Consider the following 18548-nt stretch of genomic DNA (forward strand, 5'->3'; position numbering starts at 1 on the left):
TATTGTGTGTTGTCTTCTCTACCGTCGGTATCCCGTCAACCTTCAGCTTCCAGTTGTTGAGCTGAGAAGACAGCCCATCAAAGGGTTTTGTCTGCCGTGGTCACGGTCTTTCAGTCTTGTCCGCTCCACAACTGGACTCCTTAGGTATCTTGGGATCCGGCTCGAAGGACCAAGTAAATGTCAGGTTCAAACTCCTGTGACACTTGTAAAAACACTTAAATACAGAAATACAGAAGAGACAGACAACAATATTCAAAGTTTCTCGCAGCGAGGAGAGTGAAACCACATACCCAGTGACATGCCGCTCCACTCTGAATATGCAGTTCACACTCCTCTCTTTTTATTCTCTTATTCTTATTCTCTTTATTCTCTTCTTATTCTTATTCTGTATTTGTTTGTCTATGTGTGTGTGTATGTGAGAGCAATTACTTGCAGGATTAACATGAGCATCTGCAGGGTTGCTGTTGGCACATCCAGGCACCTCCAGGACTTGGGGGTCTCTGATCAGGGTCACGGGAACATTCCTTCTTCAGCACATTCAAACACTTTCTATTGTCTAAGCAAATGGATATAAGGGTGATAACTAACAAAATAATACTTGCATTTACATTTTATTCTAACACTACTACATTAGCAGTCATGGAACTCACAGAAAAAATAGCGACAGCAATAGATAATAAGGAATATGCAATAGGTATTTTTATGGACTTACATAAAGCATTTGATACGATTGACCACAACTTATTAATAAAGAAGCTGGAAAGATATGGGATCAGAGGTATAGCACAAAGGTGGTTACACGATTATTTAAATCATAGACAACAATATGTGCAACTAAATGATAATAAATGTGATCTACTGAATGTGACATGTGGGGTACCACAAGGCTCTGTGTTGGGTTCTAAATTATTATGCAAAATGTATTATGCACTGGTAAGGATTTAAAACATCTCCTGGTTACAGTGCAGAGGGAGCTTGGAACCATAAAAAGATGTCTTGCATCAAATAAATTTTCACTAAACCTACATACAACCAAATATATTACATTGGAAACCATAAAAAAATAAAACAAACACAAATTAAAATAGAGAATACTGAAATTGAACTAGTAAAGGAAAGCAAATTTTGAGGAATTATTTTAGATGACAAACTAAGCTGGAAATCACATATAAACCATATAAAAACAAAATATCGAAAGTAATTGGAATACTACATACAGTAAAGTACATCCTCAATAAACATTCTCTACAATTATTATAACGAACTTTTATTGAGCCATATATTTTTTATGGCATTGAAATATGAGGACACACCTACAAAACCATCGCAAAACCAATTTACATGATGCAAAAGAGAGTAATATGGATAATAATAAGGATAATCAATCAAGCTGTTTACTAAGCACAAACAAGTAAACTTTTTTTAATTCACAAATTGTAAAATTTTACAATTTAATTGAATTCAAAACTGCACAAATGATGCTTAAGGTAAATAAAAACATGCTCGTCAATATGAGCAAAGAGGAATGAGTGTGTTTGCAAAAGGGAAGGTACGAACAAATGTAAAGCAGAGGTGTATGTCAATCAAAGGAGTACATATATGGAATGATTTAGATTTACAGATGAAAACTTGTGATACACTAAATAGGTTTAAATAAGTACTTATAAACAATCTTATGAGTAAATATGAAAGGGAATTGTGAGTACCAGAAAGCAAGTTGTATACCACATTGTATAGATTACATAACAGTTGCTGTGTCAAGGCAGGACGTGGGAAGGAGGACCCAAAGGCAGATTTGGCAGGCACTACACGAGGTAAGGTTCTACACGAGGGTGAGGGTCGGTACACAGTAAGTCAGTCCAATAAGGCAAAGGTATTCAAGAGCGACAGGCAGAAGGAGGGGTCGAAAGGCAGGCAAGGGTCGAAAACCAGGCGAGGCGGTAACAAGGAATGCTAGAACGAGACATGAGAGTACAACAAACTTGCACCAGACAGGAGGAATCTGAGGCAATAAATAGTAGGCCGGAAATCATGTGATGAGGGACACTTGAACCCAATCAGGCAGGAGGCGGGGTCTCCAAGGTGAAGGCGGGGTAGGCAATGACAGGCATGACAGAACCCTTCCCTCAACGGCCGGCTCCTGACGGCCCAGGAACCTCAGGGTGACCCAAGTGAAAGTCTTTGATGAGGGAGGGATCCAAAATGAACCGGGAGGGTACCTACCCATTGGCGTTCCTCAGGTCCATACCCCTCCCAGTCGACGAGATATTGCCAACCTCGGCCCCGCCGTCAAGAAGCCAGCAGTTTCCTGACTGTGTAAACAGGACCTCCATCAATGATTCGGGCGGGCGGCGGGTGGCTGGCTGGTGGGACCAGGGTGCTGGTTTTCGCAGGCTTGATCTGACTTACATGAAAGGAATGGAATGGAATGACCTTTATTGTCATTATACAAGATGTACAACGAAATTGGAGAGCTTCTCTTTTCAGTGCAGTAGTCAAGTTTAAAAAACAAAAAAAGTATATAAAGTAGAGTAAAAAGACAATTTAACAAGATAATATACACATAGTATTGCACAGGAGCATATGCAGGAGCAGATATATTAATTTTAGTGCAATGATCAATGGGTCATAGTGCAAATAATGACTGGTGTGTACAGATGAGTAAAGTTACATATGAGTGTATTGTAATGGTTGTTAAACAAATAAATATGATTGAGATAGTAACAGAGGCAGTGATGGAAATATTGCACATTTACATTATGCTAATGACCAGGTACGTTGTATGTCTGAGTTCAGGGTGGTGATGGCTCTTGGGAAGAAGCTGTTTCTCAGTCTGCTTGTTTTTGCCTTGATGCACCTGTAGCGTCTGCCAGAGGGCAGCAGGTCAAACAGCTGAGCACCGGGATGTAAATTGTCCTTGATGATGTTGCAAGCTCTGCTGAGGCACCGGGTGGAGTAGATGTCCGTCAGGGAGGGGAGAGGGCAGCCGACGATTCACTGTGCTGCCTTGACTGTCCTCTGGAGCCTCCCTCTGTCCGCCTCAGTGCAGCTTCCATACTAGGTGGGGGCCGAGTCTCACCGTCTGGGGTCTGGGTGGGTTCGCATGGACCTAGGTAGTTTTAGACGAACTGAGACACGAACCTGGGGGCAAGCTTCTTAGACTCCACTCTCAGAGGAAAGGTCTTGGAGGATAACCAAACTCTTTGGCCCACCGTATAGGCAGGAGCAGGAATTCCTTTATGGTCCGCCGCCCCCTTGTAGATATCAGTGTCACGGTTCGGCATGCAGGTGTTGCATGCAGGTGTTGCCGAATTGCAAGAATAAAAGCTTAGCTTATATTCTTGAAATTCGGCAAATGCAGCACTGGCATACGACACATTGCAAATAACAAACAATGCACCAACAAAAGGCAAACGCACCCGGCTGAACTAAATAAAACAATCAAATTAGGAACAGGTGCGCGTAGAAGGGGAAAGTAAAAGTGACGGGACACAGAACAGACCAACAGAGGAAATACGACAAAATAAGAGCATGAAAGCAGGAACTAAGGCAAACAACGTGAAAAACAAAACTGTCACACCGGAGGCGATGCACATTGTGACAGTACCCCCCCCCCCCCGTCATGGACAGATCCCAGACGTCCTAAAGAGTCCGCAAACGAAAAGGGAAGGGAGATCGGCCAGGACGACAAGCCTTGCAGAGCCAGCAGGGTGCCCACAAGACGCAGGGAAAAAGACTAGGCCGGTGGAGGTGGCAGGACCACCCTGGAGGGCGGCCTGAATAGTGAGTGGGCCGACGGAGGCGGGACCCCTCTGGGGGTCTCCCAAAACGGCAGGCCCAACAGAGTCCGTGGATGGGTCCCTCTGGAGGGCGGCCAGGATGGTGGCCCTGGCCGGGGTGGCCGGCCCGTCGCTGAAGGGGTGATGCCGGAGGAAGCGGCGGCGTGGCATCCCGCCGCGGTATCGGTGACCCCGGAGGAGGAGGCGTGGCGTCCTGCCATCGTATCGGTGACGCCGGTGGAGGAGGAGCGAGTCCTGGATCTTGACTGTGGAGCAGAGGAACAGCAATGTGAGTCTTGGTCCAGAGGAAACGTACCGGGAAGCACATCCCGGTTAGCCGGAAAAAACGGTTGCGCTGGCGGTCTGGCAGGCTGTTCCTCCTTGGGCGACCAGCAGAGGGCATCATCCCCACACTCCACGGACGGGATGTGACGTGCGTCCTCCAAGGCATGGCTGGTCGTACTAGCCCCCCCTTCCGAAGGCAGATTCCAGACGCCAGATGCCACTGGACGTGGAACCAGGGACGGGAGGAGGGGGACCTGGAGGAGGGTCTTGAGTTCCGCCTGCTCTGCTGCCCAGACCAGGTCTACAAGGGACCGCAGGCGGGGTTTGGGCTCTGGAGCATCAAGCCGCTGGACACGAGAGCCAGGGGATGCTGGGGCTTGGCGCTGCGCGGCTTGGGCACAGGAGGAATCCGGGGAGTCACGCAGCTTGACACGGGAGCCGGGCTTTGGGGAACCTTGAAGCTGCGCGGCTTTGGGACAGGAGGGATCTGGGCCGTCACGTAGCTTGGCACAGGAGCCGGGGTTTGTGAACCCTTGAGGCTGCGTGGCTTTGGGACAGGAGGGATCTGGGCCGTCACGTAGCTTGGCACAGGAGCCGGGGTTTGTGAACCCTTGAGGCTGCGTGGCTTTGGGACAGGAGGGATCTGGGCCATCATGCAGCTTGGCGCGGGAGCCGGGGTTTGGGAACCCTTGAGGCTGCGTGGCTTTGGGACAGGAAGAATCCGGGGCGTCACGCAGCATGGCACGGGAGCCGGGTTTTGGGAAACCTTGAAGCTGCGTGGCTTTGGGACAGGAGGAATCCGGGGTGTCATGCAGCATGGCACGCGAGCCGGGTTTTGGGAAACCTTGAAGCTGCGTGGCTTTGGCACTGGATGAATCTGTGGCGCCACGCAGCTTGGCACGAGAGCCGGGGTTTGGGAATCCCTTGGGCTGCGTGGTTCGGGCACAGGAGGGGAAAGTGTGCCGTACTCCTCTTCGTGTTGCACCGAAGGCAACGGGAATCCGGAAGAGGGCGGCGGGAGATCGACGTGCTTGCATGGAGTGGGAGCCTTCTTGTGCTTGGTCGCAGGCCGGCACTCTAAAGCGTGATCGCAGATTGAAAACCTGCAAGGTCCAAAAGTCCATCTCCGCGAGGTCGTCATTTGGTTGGTGCATTCTGTCACGGTTCGGCATGCAGGTGTTGCGATGTGACCCCTGGATGCAGAGTTGAAGCGAAAGGTGCAGGAAAAAGCTTAGCTTTTATTCTTGAAATTCGGCAAATGCAGCACTGGCATATGACATGTTGCAAATAACAAACAATGCACCAACAAAAGGCAAACACACCCGGCTGAACTAAATAAGACAATCAAATTAGGAACAGGTGCGCGTAGAAGGGGAAAATAAAAGTGACGGGACACAGAACAGACCAACAGAGGAAATACTACAAAATAAGAGCATGAAAGCAGGAACTAAGGCAAACAACGTGAAAAACAAAACTGTCACACTGGAGGCGATGCAGATTGTGACAATCAGACTGCCTTTGAAGGTTCTTGCGAGCCCTCTGCCAAACTCTCCTGATTCGCCCCACCAAGGCCAAGGCAGAGGGCACAACGGAATCCTTGACGAGCGAGGGTAACAAGGAGGGTTGGTGACCAAATACCACGTGATGCGGAGACATACCGGTCGATGCACTAGGCAAGGTGTTGTGGGCCAACTACACCCACAAGAGTTGTTTAGCCCAAGAAGAGGGGTTTTGAGAGGTGAGGTACTGCAACTTTGTCTCGAGCACTTGGTTGATCCTCTCTGCCTGTCCATTAGACTGGGGGTGAAATCCAGACAAGAGACTGACTGTGGATCCCAGCAAGACACAAAATTCCTTCCAAAACAAGGAGACAAATTGAGGACCACGATCAGACACTTTGTCCTGCGGGACTTTTTCACCCCCAGGTGGCATGAGGTCTTATTGGTATGAGCCCAATGAATGACTGGACCCCTCATAGCTTCCACAACAAATAAATTATCTGGAGGGCAGTTTGGGGGCTGAGGCACTTCAAGTCCTGCCTCCCTGACCTTATCTTCTATTGCCACTGCACGGCAGAGACAAAACATGAGTTAGGTAGGATGGTTGCGACCTCAGGTTCCTTTACCGATGGGAAAAAAATACGGGACAAAACATCAGGCTTGGTGTTCTTGGAACCAGGACGGTATGACAAGGTAAAATTGAAACAGCTGCAGAACAATGACCACCTAGCCTGTCGAGAGTTTAATCTCTTGGCGGATTTGAGATACTCCAGATTCTTGTGGTCAGTCCATACCTGAAACGGCAGCGTAAACCCCTCCAGCCAGTGTCTCCATTCTTCGAGAGCCGTCTTGACTGCCAATAATTCACAATCCCCAATGTAGTAATTGCACTCTGCTGAAGACAATTTTTTTTTTGACAGAAAGGCACATGGATGCAGTTTACCGTCCTTAGTACCGATCTGGGACAGGACGGCTCCGACTCCAATATCTGACGCATCCACTTCAACCACAAACTGCAGATGGGGATCGGGATGGCAAGCACTGGGGCTTTGGTGAAACTATCCTTAAGCTTCACAAAAGCTTTCTCACACTCAGAAGTCCAGTGAAATGGTTTGGAAGGAGATGTGAGAGCATGGAGAGGAGAGGCTACCGAGCTAAAGTTTGTGATATATTTACGATAAAAAATTGCAAATCCCAGAAATCTTTGAACATCTTTACGAGACGAAGGTGTGGGCCACTCTGCAACAGCGGAGACTTTTCCTGGATCCATCCTCACCTTCCCCTCGGATAGAATAAACGCTAAAAATGATACAGAAGACAGGTGAAAGTCACATTTTTCAGCCTTAACAAATAGGTGGTTGTCCAGGAGTCTTTGCAGCACCTTCCTGACATGCTGCACATTAGTAGATTCATCGCGAGAAAAAATCAGAATGTCATCAAGATAAACAAACACAAAAATATTTAACATGTCCCTCAAAACATCGTTGACAAGGCCCTGAAACACTGCTGGGGCATTGGTCAGTCCAAAGGGCATCACCAAGTACTCATAATGTCCGGTTGGGGTGTTGAAGGCCGTCTTCCACTCGTTACCCTCTCGTATCCTGACAAGATGATAAGCGTTACGCAATCCAGCTTGGTGAAAATCTTAGCTCCTTCCAGGAGCTCAGTGGCGGTGGCAATGATAGGCAGGGGATACCGGTTCTTGATGGAGATGTCGTTAAGTCCTCTGTAGTCTATGCATGGCCGAAGGTATTTGTCTTTTTTCTCGACGAAGAAGAAACCAGCCCCCGTCGGAGATGAGGAAGGCCTGATAATCCCTGCTGCAAGTGACTCCTGAATGTATTCCTCCATAGCACGACGTTCGGGAGGGGACAAGGAAAAGAGTCTTCCCCGTGGGGGTGTGGTTCCTGGCAACAGGTCAATAGCACAGTTGTGGACCCGGTTGTGGGGGGGGGGGGCAGTGACTTGGCCTTGACTTTACTGAACACAGCAGCTAAATCGTGGTAACACTCTGGAACAGAGGCTAGATTGACCTTGTGGTTCCAGCACTGTTTTGGCACTCACCAAACAGTTGTCCTGACAGCCAGGCCCCCAGGAGACGATCTGACCATCAAAGTGGGGGTTATGCTGCTTTAACCAAGGATGCCCTAATATAACTTCATGATCAGAGTTACAGAATACATGGAGACTTAGTTTTTCTGTGTGACTGTCTGGAAATGAAATCTTGACCGGAGGAGTTCTGTGATTAATTTTGCCCAGAGAACTTCCGTCCACCGCCTTCACCGTTAGGGGATGTCATAGAGGGCACAGGCAAAGCTTTAGTTTCCTAGTTTCATGCTCCTCTCTTTTTATTTTCTTTAGGAGGTCCCTAATACATGGTCGTGCAACTCTAAGGGGAGGGGGAAGCAAGCAGTTGCACAAACTGTACTTGTTGTCTATGTGTGTGTGTGTATGTGAGAATAATTACTTTTTGTGCATGTGTTCTTATCTCGGCACGTTTTGCATGATGAAACTTCTTCAAGGTTGCTGCTGGCATTCCCAGGCACCTGCAAGATTAGTGGTGTTGGGAGTAGCTGGTCAGCGTCATGGAATGTTCCTGCTTCAAAACACTCAAGACTATTGTCTATTGTGCAAGCAAACGGACATAAGGGTGATAACTATAACACTATAATAATTGAATTTACATTTTATTCCAACATTAACTAGCGCTATAATAATTGCATTTACATTTTATTCTAATATCCTGTCGCTCTGACAGTGATTGCAACACCGTGCCCAGAGCGGCAAGCTGTTCCTCTTGTTGGCTTTGGCGCTGTCCTTGCGTCCGGAGTGCCTGTCGAACTGACTCCAACTCCGCTGGGTCCATGATGGCAAGTTCGTTCTGTCACGGGGGGACGCGGGAAGGAGGACCCAAAGGCAGAGTTGGCAGGCACTACATGAGGGTGAAGGTTGGTACACAGTAAGTCAGTCAAATAAGGCAACTGTATCCGAGAGCGGCAGGCAGGAGGGGTGGTCAAAAAGCAGGCAAGGGTTGAAAACCAGGCGAGGCGATAATAAGGAGTACTAGGACGAGACATGAATGTACAACGAACTTGCACCAGACCGGAGGTATCAGAGGCAATAAATAGCAAGCAGGAAATCAGGTGATGAGGGACACCTGAGCTCAATCAGGCAGGAGGCGGGGTCTACAAGGTGAAGGCGGGGTAGGCAATGACAGGCATGACACCCCCACTCTCGGGAACTCTTTGCCCCATTCACTCCGTGCTTGCCCCGACCTTCCCACCTTCAAAAAACAACTCAAAACCCACCTTTTTAAATCTGTTTTTAATGTCTAACTTTTTATATCTGACTGCTGTGCCCCGCCCCGCTTTTACTCATCTTTTAACTGTGTATCAACCAATGAATGTTGTATTTTGGTGTGTCTTCTATTCTGGTTACTTGCTTTATTCAACTTCATTCTTCTGTAAAGTGTCTTTGAGTATTTTGAAAAGCGCTATATAAATAAAATGTTTTATGATATTATTATTATAGTAAGTGTCAATATAGTGATATATGTAGCAAATCATGACTGGTTCAAGTCTCTTCATCCTTGTATTTAGCAAACATCAACTGCTTGTATTGTTTCTTGAATTGGCTCATCGTTGTGCATTGTTTGATTTCCTTACTCAATCCATTCCATAGTTTGATTCCACATACTGAAATGCTATGGCTAGCATAACGTAGTCCTAGCATAGAAGTGTTTCAAATGTACTTCTTCCCTGAGATCATATTTCTCCTCTCTTGTAGAGAAGTATTGGATGACATTTTTAGCTAATTGGTTATGTTTAGTCTTATGTATTATTTTAGCTGTTTGAAGATGAACTATATCAGCAAGTTGAAGTATTTGTGATTTTACAAATAAGGAGTTAGTATGTTCTCCATAGGCGGCATTATGAATTATCCTTACTGACCGATTTTTCAGTACATTTAGCGAGTGAAGATTGCTTTTATAGTTATTAGCCCATATTTCCACACAATAAGTAAGATATGGTAGAACCAGAGAGCAATAGAACTCAGCCTCTCCTGTCCCCATCACCCTCTGTGACTCTACAATTGACATTGTGGAGTCCTTCCGCTTCCTGGGTACCATCATCTCCCAGGACCTCAAGTGGGAGCCGAACACCAGCTCCCTCATCAAGAAGGCACAGCAGAGGATGTACTTCCTATGGCAGCTGAAGAAATTCAGCCTGCCAAAGACAGTGATGGTGCACTTCTACACCTCCATCATTGAGTCCATCCTCACCTCCTCCATCACCATCTGGTACGCTGCTGCCACTGCTAAGGACAAAGGCAGGCTGCAGCGTGTCATTCGGTCTGCAGAGAAGGTGATTCGCTGCAATCTCCCGTTCCTCCAGGATCTGCACGCCTCCAGGACCCTGAGGCGTGCAGAAAGGATTGTGGCCGATCCCTCTCACCCCGGACATAGACTCTTCGAGACGCTCCCCTCTGGCAGGAGGCTGCGGTCCATCAGGACCAAAACCTCATGCCACAAGAACAGTTTCTTCCCGTCTGCTGTCAGCCTCATCAACAAGGCCCGGAACCCCACCTGACACTCTTCACACCCCACCTCTGCCTCATCCTGCCACTTGGACACTTTCACTATATGCGTTACATTAACGCCCAGTTTGGACTCTTAGGAAAAACAATCAGACTGCACTTCCGGAATAACAAACAATAAACAGACTGTGTACATATATTTATACTGTTTATTCTGTAGATTTTGTATTTTTCATTCTTTTTTAATAGATGTGTCTGCACCTACTATACCAAAACAAATTCCTCGTATGTGTTTGATCATACCTGGCAATAAACCCTTTTTCTGATTCTGATTCTGATTCAATAAAGAGTGTGGAGTGATTTCTGATTGAGAACAAGTTTTGCTTTGTTCAATACTGAAATATTTCTGGCCATCTTATGTTGTATATTTGTAATATGAGGTTTCCAGCTCGTATTTCCATCTATTGTGATCCCCAGAAATGTATTTTCCTTCACCCTTTCAATGTCCACATTATATTTGTATTTGCTGGTGCGTGTCCTTTCTGCTGTTACCAAACAGCATGATTTTAGTTTTATTTAGGTTCAAGGACAATCTATTATCATCAAACCATCTTTTTAGTGTGACCATTTCTTCTCTGACCTTTCTAATGATTTCGTCTGTACTGTGTTCTGTACCAGAACAAAAAGCAGTGGTATCATCCGCAAATAATACCAGCTTTAAGTCTTTCGTAACTTTGGAGATATCATTGATGTACAAGTTGAACAGTTTTGGTCCCAGTATTGACCCCTGGGGAACTCTGCACGTAATATATGAACTTGCAGATGTGTATTCTCCTAGCTTTACGTATTGCTTCCTGTCAGCTAAGTAGCTTTTGACGCAGTTCAGAACTAATCCTCTTATTCCGTACCTTTCTAATTTAGTTATTAGGATGTCATGATTGATTGGATCAAAGGTGTTTGTCAGATCCATGAATACTGCGGCTGCACACTTCCTCTGATCTATAGTGTTAGTGTTTTCCTCCGTAATTTTAATCAGTGGCATGGAAGTAGAATATTAGCTCTGTATCCATACTGACTTCCTGATAGTAATTCGTTCGCATTAATAAATTTATCCAGCCTGTTGTTGAATAGCTTGTCAATAATTTTGGAGAATTGTGGTAGTAAGAAGACTGGCCAATAGTTTGTAAATTGGTGTTTAGCACCATTTTTTGGAACAACCTTTGCTGTTTTCATTTCTTGGGGAAATCTTCCGGTCTGAACAGATAAATTGCTGATGTACATCAGCGGTTCTACAATCTTGTTAACTACCGTTTTTATAGTGTCCATTTCGATTCCATTACAATCAGTTGATGTTTTTGCTTTACAATTTTTGACAATGTTGATTTTTGTTACATCTGTCAGAAACATAGAATTAGGATTAATTTCTATTGTTTCATTCCTTCCCTCGCTTGTCCTTAGTTTTGGATCCCTTCTTCTAGTTTGGGACCAATATTGACAAAGTAGTTATTGAAGTTTTCAACTGTCTCATCCATATCATCATTACAGGTGTTTCCAACCATGAAATAATTAGGCTAGTCTGTCTTCTTGTTACTTTTACTGATAGTACTATTTAGTATGCCCCAGGTTGCTCAAATATTGTTTTTGTGCTTGTCTAGTAGTTGGCTATAATATTCCTTCTTACACGCTCTTGGGATTGTAGTTGTCACGTCCTGTGTGGGTTTCCAGGTGACAGTTTGTTTATGTTCCCCGTTTGGGCTTTGATTTCCCTTTTGAACACTCTTATTTTGTACTTGACTTCCTGTTTTGCCGCCTCTGCCTTTGTTTCCTTAATCATTCACACCTGTCCCTAATTTGTCCTCTTATTTAGTTCAGGTGTGCGCTTCTGCCGGTGTGGGATCATTATCGTTTGTCCGCCAGCAAGTTGAGTTGCCTTTTTTCCCGCTGCTACAATTATAGCCGAAATAAATATTATTTACCTGCTATTTGGTCCTGCTCTCTGCATCCTGGGGTTGCACCGCAACAAAGACATGCCGCGCCGTGACAGAATGATCCCACCATATGACGACGACCTCGCGGAGAGCGATTTTTGGACCTGGCAGCTCATCAAGGCCATGGAGGACGAGGAGATGGCGATGCCGCCATGGGAGATGGAGGACTTGGTGCGCGGTCCGGACGACACGTTCGTTTCCATGGCGTGGCTGCATCCCGGACCCACCGACGGCACTCCTAACCCTCCCTGACGCCGACGCAAGCCGCGGCGCCACAGAGCGAAGCCAGGCTCGTCCTCCCCTCCACGCCAAGCGAAGGTGCACCCGCCCTCATGCCCTGCCGGCGTCGACGAAACCGACGACGACTTCGCGGAGTTCGACGAATGGACCCGGCAGTTTTTTAAGGCGATGGAGCAGGAGTGTGCAAGGTACACCCCGGAGGAACTGGAGACCATGGTGTGGGGGCCGGACGGCACCCTCGTTCCCATGGCGTCGGTGTTCCCGGTACCCGCTGCACACCCTCCGACGCGGCGGCGTCGCTGACGCACGGCACGTCGCCAAGAGGTGTGGCCGCCCTCTTCCGCCTCGCCATGTCACGCCACGGCACAGCTCAGTCCTTTCGCTGCTGCCGAGTTGCAGCCCGTCGTGCATTCCCCGACGGCTCCCGTGCCAAGTGGCGAGGCGCCCCGGATTCCTCCAGTGCCCAAGCCACGCAGCCCTAGGTGTTTCCAAGACCCGGCTCCCGTGCCAAGCTGCGTGGCCTCTCAGATTCCTCCAGTCCCTAAGCCACGTAGCCCCAGGTGTTTCCAAGACCCGGCTCCCGTGCCAAGCTGCGTGGCATCACAGATTCCTCCAGTTCCCAAGCCACGCAGCCCCAGGGGTTTCCAAGACCCGGCTCCCGTGCCAAGCTGCATGGCGTTACGGATTCCTCCAGTCCCCAAGCCACGCAGCTTCAAGGTTCCACAAACCCCGGCTCCCGCGCCAAGCTGTGTGGCCTCACAGATTCCTCCAGTCCCCAAGCCGCGCAGCCCCAGGGGATCCCAAGACCCGGCTCCCATGCCAAGCTGCGTGGCATCCCAGATTCTGCCTGTGCCCAAGCCGCGCAGCCACTGGGGTTCCCAAGACCCGGCTCCCGTGCCAAGCTGCGTGGCACCCCGGATTCCGCCTGTGCCCAAGCCGCGCAGCCACTGGGGTTCCCAAGACCCGGCTCCCGTGCCAAGCTGCGTGGCATCCCTGATCCCGCCCGTGCCCAAGCCGCGCGGCTTCAAGCCTACACAAGTGGCTGCGGCCGGGACTGCTGACCTGGAGGAGCCAGTGACCCTCCTCCAAGCCTCCCTCCTCCCTCCCCTGGTTTCGGCTCCCTCTGATGACGGCGTCTGGGATCCGCCTACGAGAGGGGGGGCTAGTACCACCTGCTGGCCTACGCTGGAGGCACAGCCCAGCCTGCCAATAGCAAGGGAGGATGGCGCCACCTGCGGGGGGAGTGAGGAGGCACAGCCCACTCCACCGGCAAGACGAGGAGCAGGGCCTGCTGGAGCAGATGGAGAGGCTCTGGCAGGGACGACACCTGCTTCTTCGCCGTCTCCGCGTCAGGGCCGGACGCCTGCTTCTTCGCCGTCTCCGCGTCAGGGCCGGACGCCTGCTTCTTCGCCGTCTCCGCGTCAGGGCCGGACGCCTGCTTCTTCGCCGTCTCCGCGTCAGGGCCGGACGCATGCTTCTTCGCCGTCTCCGCGTCAGGGCCAGACGCCTGCTTCTTCGCCGTCTCCGCGTCAGGGCTGGACGCCTGCTGCTTCGCCGTCGCCGCGTCAAGGCCGGACGCCTGCTGCTTCGCCGTCGCCGCGTCAGGGCCGGACGCCTGCTGCTTCGCCGTCGCCGCGTTAGGGCCGGACGCCTGCTGCTTCGACGTCTCCACGTCAGGGCCGGACGCCGCCTACCTCTAGACTCTCTGCCGGGGCTCAGGTTCTGCACCCCTGAGGAGGCCTACCCCGCGCATAGTCGAGGGCGCCCCCCGGAGAGTGCTTACCACCTCCGCCGACCCAACCATTCCCTCCATCACTTGGAGGGGTCTTGCTGGCTCCGCCGGGGCCTGCCGCCCCGGCCGGGTCCCGTCGGCGACCCACCTCCGGTCCCCCCACCACCCATCCCTCTTTGACTTCTGTTTTGGACATCTGGGATCCGTCCTTGAGGGGGGTGTACTGCCACGTCCTGTGTGGGTTTCCAGGTGACAGTTTGTTTATGTTCCCCGTTTGGGCTTTGATTTCCCTTTTGAACACTCTTATTTTGTACTTGACTTCCTGTTTTGCCGCCTCTGCCTTTGTTTCCTTAATCATTCACACCTGTCCCTAATTTGTCCTCTTATTTAGTTCAGGTGTGCGCTTCTCCCGGTGTGGGATCATTGTTTGTCCGCCAGCAAGTTGAGTTGCCTTTTTTCCCGCTGCTACAATTATAGCCGAAATAAATATTATTTACCTGCTATTTGGTCCTGCTCTCTGCATCCTGGGGTTGCACCGCAACAAAGACATGCCGCGCCGTGACAGTAGTCAACTTATTTTTATAAGTCTTGTATGTTCTTTCTGATTCTTTAGTCTGTTGAGTGATGGATTTCCTGTATAGTGTGTTCTTCTTCTTGCAAGCATTAGTAAGGCCTTTTGTCATCCATGGCTGGTTGTTCTTTCTTTCTTTCTTTCTTTCTTTTCATACAGCTTCATATAAGTATGTAGAAAGTGTTCATATGCTACATCCACGTCTTTGGCACTGTACACACACTCCCATTTTTGTTCTTCTAGATCCTTCTTGAAAGCGTTGCCTCTGTCCTCTGAACGTAGTCTTTGGACAGTCTTTGTAGCCTCCATTGGTCTGTTGTTGTAGTGATGGTTATAAATTGTAAACAATGGAAGATGATCACTGATGTCTTTGATTAGCAGGCCACTAGTGGTTTTGTAATCGAAATCATTGGTGAATATATTGTCAATTAGAGTGGCACAATGGTCTGTTATTCTACTTATTCTACTTGGTCTGGTGATTTTGGGAAATGTAAGTGTATTGTATTGTAAGTGTATATGTGTGCATATGTGAGATACATTAATGTAACATGGTATGCATGTCTAAAATAAATTAAGAAGAAAGAAAGCAACATTTAAAAATATCATCGCTCTGTCATTTTTGTTGTACAGGAGTGGGACCCAGTGAGTCCAGTGCGCGGGCTTGCACTCGGCGAGCCCACATCGGCTTGGCGCAATGTCAACCATCCTGCTCTCCCAAACAGACTTCGGTAAGTTTGGTGGTGAGAAGTGAAGTAAAGGCATGAGGGTTGATGGATTTAAGATTCCTAAAGGTTATTGCACGTCTTGCTTTTGGGACACAAGAGGAGTTTGGTTTCTCTCTCTCTCTTGGCTCGGCTTCGCAAACGAAGATTTCATGAAGGGAGTTTCCCACGTTGACTGCCGGCACGCAGGTGGCTGGCAAGGCCAATGCGAGAGACAGGTGCGGGCTCAAGTTGTTTTTGCGGGAATCCTCGAAGGAGGAAGCAGCCTGGTGGATGATGTGGTGTCAGGTGTCTCGGTCAGCAGCCAGAGTAGACCACTGGCAATGGACAATGTGGCAGGTACCAAGGGACTTCTTCAGGGAGTCTTTGTAACGCTTCTTTGGTGCCCCTCTGTCACGGTGGCCAGTAGAAAGCTCACCATACAAGACTATCTTGGGCAGGCAATGATCGTCCATTCTGGAGACATGTCCTGCCCAGCGTAGCTGTGACTTCAGCAGCATGGCCTCAATGCTGGTGATCTCCGCCTGTTCAAGGACCTCAACAGGATAATGTGGAGACACTGCTGGTGGAAACGCTCCAGGAGTCGCAGGTGGTGATTGTACGTTACCCATGACTCAAGAGCCGTACAGTAGGGTGGTGAGTACTACGGCTCTGTACACGCTTACCTTGGTGCTTTCTTCAGATGCTTGTTTTTCCAGACTCTGTTGCACAGTCTGCCGAAAGCACTGTTTGATTTGGCCAGTCTGTTGTCTACTTCCCTGCTCACGAGTCTTTGAGTGGGCTTGCAGTCTTTTGAGGTTGAATAGACTGCAGTCAAGGCCAAAGCTGATGTAGACAGCATCGTCATCATCAAGGCCTTCCATGGCCTGTTTGAGCATCAGGCTGAAAAAATATGCTGAACAGAGTCGGTGCCAAGACACAACCCTGTTTCTCATCATTGACAATGGGGAAGGGCTCAGAGAGGTCACTGTTTAACCTAACTTGGCCGTGCTGGTCTTCATGCAGCTGAGTGACCATTGTGAGGAACTTTTGGGGGCAGCCGAGGTGCTCCATGATTAGCAAAAGACCCTTCCTGCTCACCGTGTCAAACGCCTTGGTTAAGTCGACAAACGTTACATACAGTCCTTTGTTCTGCTCCCGACACTTTTCTTGGAGCTGCCGGAGGACAAAAACCATGTCTGTGGTACCCCGGTTTGCTCTGAAGCCACACTGGGTTTCTGGGAGGTGGTCTTCTGCGATGATAGGTACTAGCCTGTTCAGGAGCACGCGAGCAAATATTTTTCCTGCAATGGAGAGCAGAGTGATCCCCTGGTAGTTTGAGCAGTCTGATTTCCCCCCTTGCTCTTGTATAAGGTGATAATGACTGCATCGCGGAGGTCTCTCTGCAGTTTGCCCTGCTCCCAACAACAGACAAGGAGTTCGTGGAGCTTGCTATGTAGTGCTGGGCCTCCACTTTTCCAAAACTCAGGTGGAATTCCTTCAACTCCTGCTGCCTTGCTGCCTTGCAGCCTGGCAGGCTGATCTCTTCGTTGCTAGCAATGTCTGGATCTCTTCGTTGTTTTCGGCAAACCAGTCTTTATTTCTTGACCCAATGACTTCTTCAGATGTCTGCAGGATGGTAGTTTACAGTTGGTCCCAGAGTGTTTCGGGAGAAGAATCGTCTGGGCAGCTGTTGTTTCCAAGCTTGGCCTGTAAGGCTGCCTGGAAGTCAACTTTCACTTCAGCTGACTGTAGCTTGCCAAGCTTGAACCTTTTATTGTGGGGCGCACCCTTCCTTGGCTTAGGTTTGAAATGCATCCTGAGTTTGCAGCGCAGTAGGCGATGATCAGTATGACATTCTGCGCTGGGCATAACTGTGGTGTGCAGGATGTCTTTGAAGTCTTGTTGACGCACTAGAACAGGGGTGGGCAAACTTTTTGACTCGCGGGCCGTATTGATTTAACAAAATTGACGGGGGGGGGCATACTATATATTTTACACGTAACAGTCCACCTGGATTTATTATATCTGTAAAGTGTCATTTGTGTCCCTTTTTCAGGAGCACTTTGTAAACAGCAGACCACATCAAATAACAAAATTGATAAAAAAGCTACTTAAACCATCAAAAGTTTGTATGTTAAGTTTAAATGAAATACTTTGTAAAGAAAGGGCGGGCCGTATTCAAACACTTAGCGGGCCGGATGTGGCTCCCGGGCCATAGTTTGCTCACTCCTGCAGTAGAACTTAATCAATGAGGTGCCAGTGTTTAGACTGAGGAAGCATCCAGGCCTTTTGCTGGTAGATGGTGTTGGTGATGACAAGTTGTTGCTCTGTGCAGAACTCCAGCAGAAAGCGCCCATTGTCGTTGCAGTTTCCAACACCGTGTCTGCCAAGTACTCCTTTCCAGGCAACTGTATATTGGCCCACTCTAGCATTGAAGCCGCCGAGAATCAATAGCTTGTCGTCTGCAGGGGCGCTTTGGAGAAGGCTACGGAGTTCTGAGTAAAACTTGTCTTTTTCTGCAGGCTCAGCTTGAAGAGTCGGAGCATACACAAAAAGCGTTGCATACTGCTTATTCTCCAGAGGGAGGCGCATGGACATGATGCGGTCGGAATGACCAGACGGCAGGTTTTCCAGCTTGAATGCGATGGAGGTTTTGAGCATGAAGCCAACACCGGCGAGAGACCTTTCTGCTGCAGGTCTCCCTGACCAGAAGAGGGTGTATCCAGCGCAATGCTCCTGTAGGCTGCCTTCTTCTGGGAAGCGGACTTCACTGAGGGCAGCAATGTCGACATCGAGCCTGGACAGTTCATGCGCAATCAGAGCAGAGCGACGTTCAGGTCGGTTGCTGTCAGTTTGGTCAAGCATGGTTTTGATGTTCCAGCATGCCAGTTTCATTGTTTTTGCACCCTTACAGGTGGGTGCGTACCTTCCTTTCTTTGTTGTTGTTCGACCGCATGAGAAGATGCCCGTTGACTGCGGCTAGCCAACTGGGTGATGAGAGACAAGCTTTGGTTAGGCCACCATTTCTAGGCCCCTCTCCATGCGGAGCAAGCAGTGATGTCCCTAGATAAGGCTGCTTGGTCGTTCAGGATGCTGCCGAGTGATGCTGTCGTCTCCGGGTCAACATCAGGTGACCAATGTCCTGAACCGCCTCCATGCAGGATTGGAATTGCGGCTTCCAGTGGCATCTTCCAACTGCCATTTTCACCCCTTT

At 48.9% G+C, this 18548-nt stretch overlaps 1 protein-coding gene and 1 pseudogene across 1 annotated transcript in view; one reads left to right on the plus strand and one right to left on the minus strand.

The window, feature by feature from the left end:
• Positions 1–2312, plus strand: part of LOC144895238 (uncharacterized) — a 110276-nt gene extending 107964 nt beyond the window's left edge. Inside the window, exons 5-6 of the mRNA XM_078788649.1 lie at positions 1763–1814; positions 2153–2312. Coding sequence (XP_078644775.1) covers positions 1763–1814; positions 2153–2312 — 212 coding nt within the window. The remainder of the gene's footprint in view (positions 1–1762; positions 1815–2152) is intronic.
• Positions 2313–15636: 13324 nt separating this feature from the next.
• LOC144895239 (uncharacterized) lies at positions 15637–18199 on the minus strand (annotated as a pseudogene).
• Between the last annotated feature and the right edge of the window lie 349 nt (positions 18200–18548).

The sequence above is a fragment of the Doryrhamphus excisus genome, unplaced genomic scaffold (assembly GCF_037039965.1).
Source record: "Doryrhamphus excisus strain RoL-2023G ecotype Guam unplaced genomic scaffold, RoL_Dexc_Guam_v1.1 HiC_scaffold_24, whole genome shotgun sequence".
NCBI lineage: Eukaryota > Metazoa > Chordata > Actinopteri > Syngnathiformes > Syngnathidae > Doryrhamphus > Doryrhamphus excisus.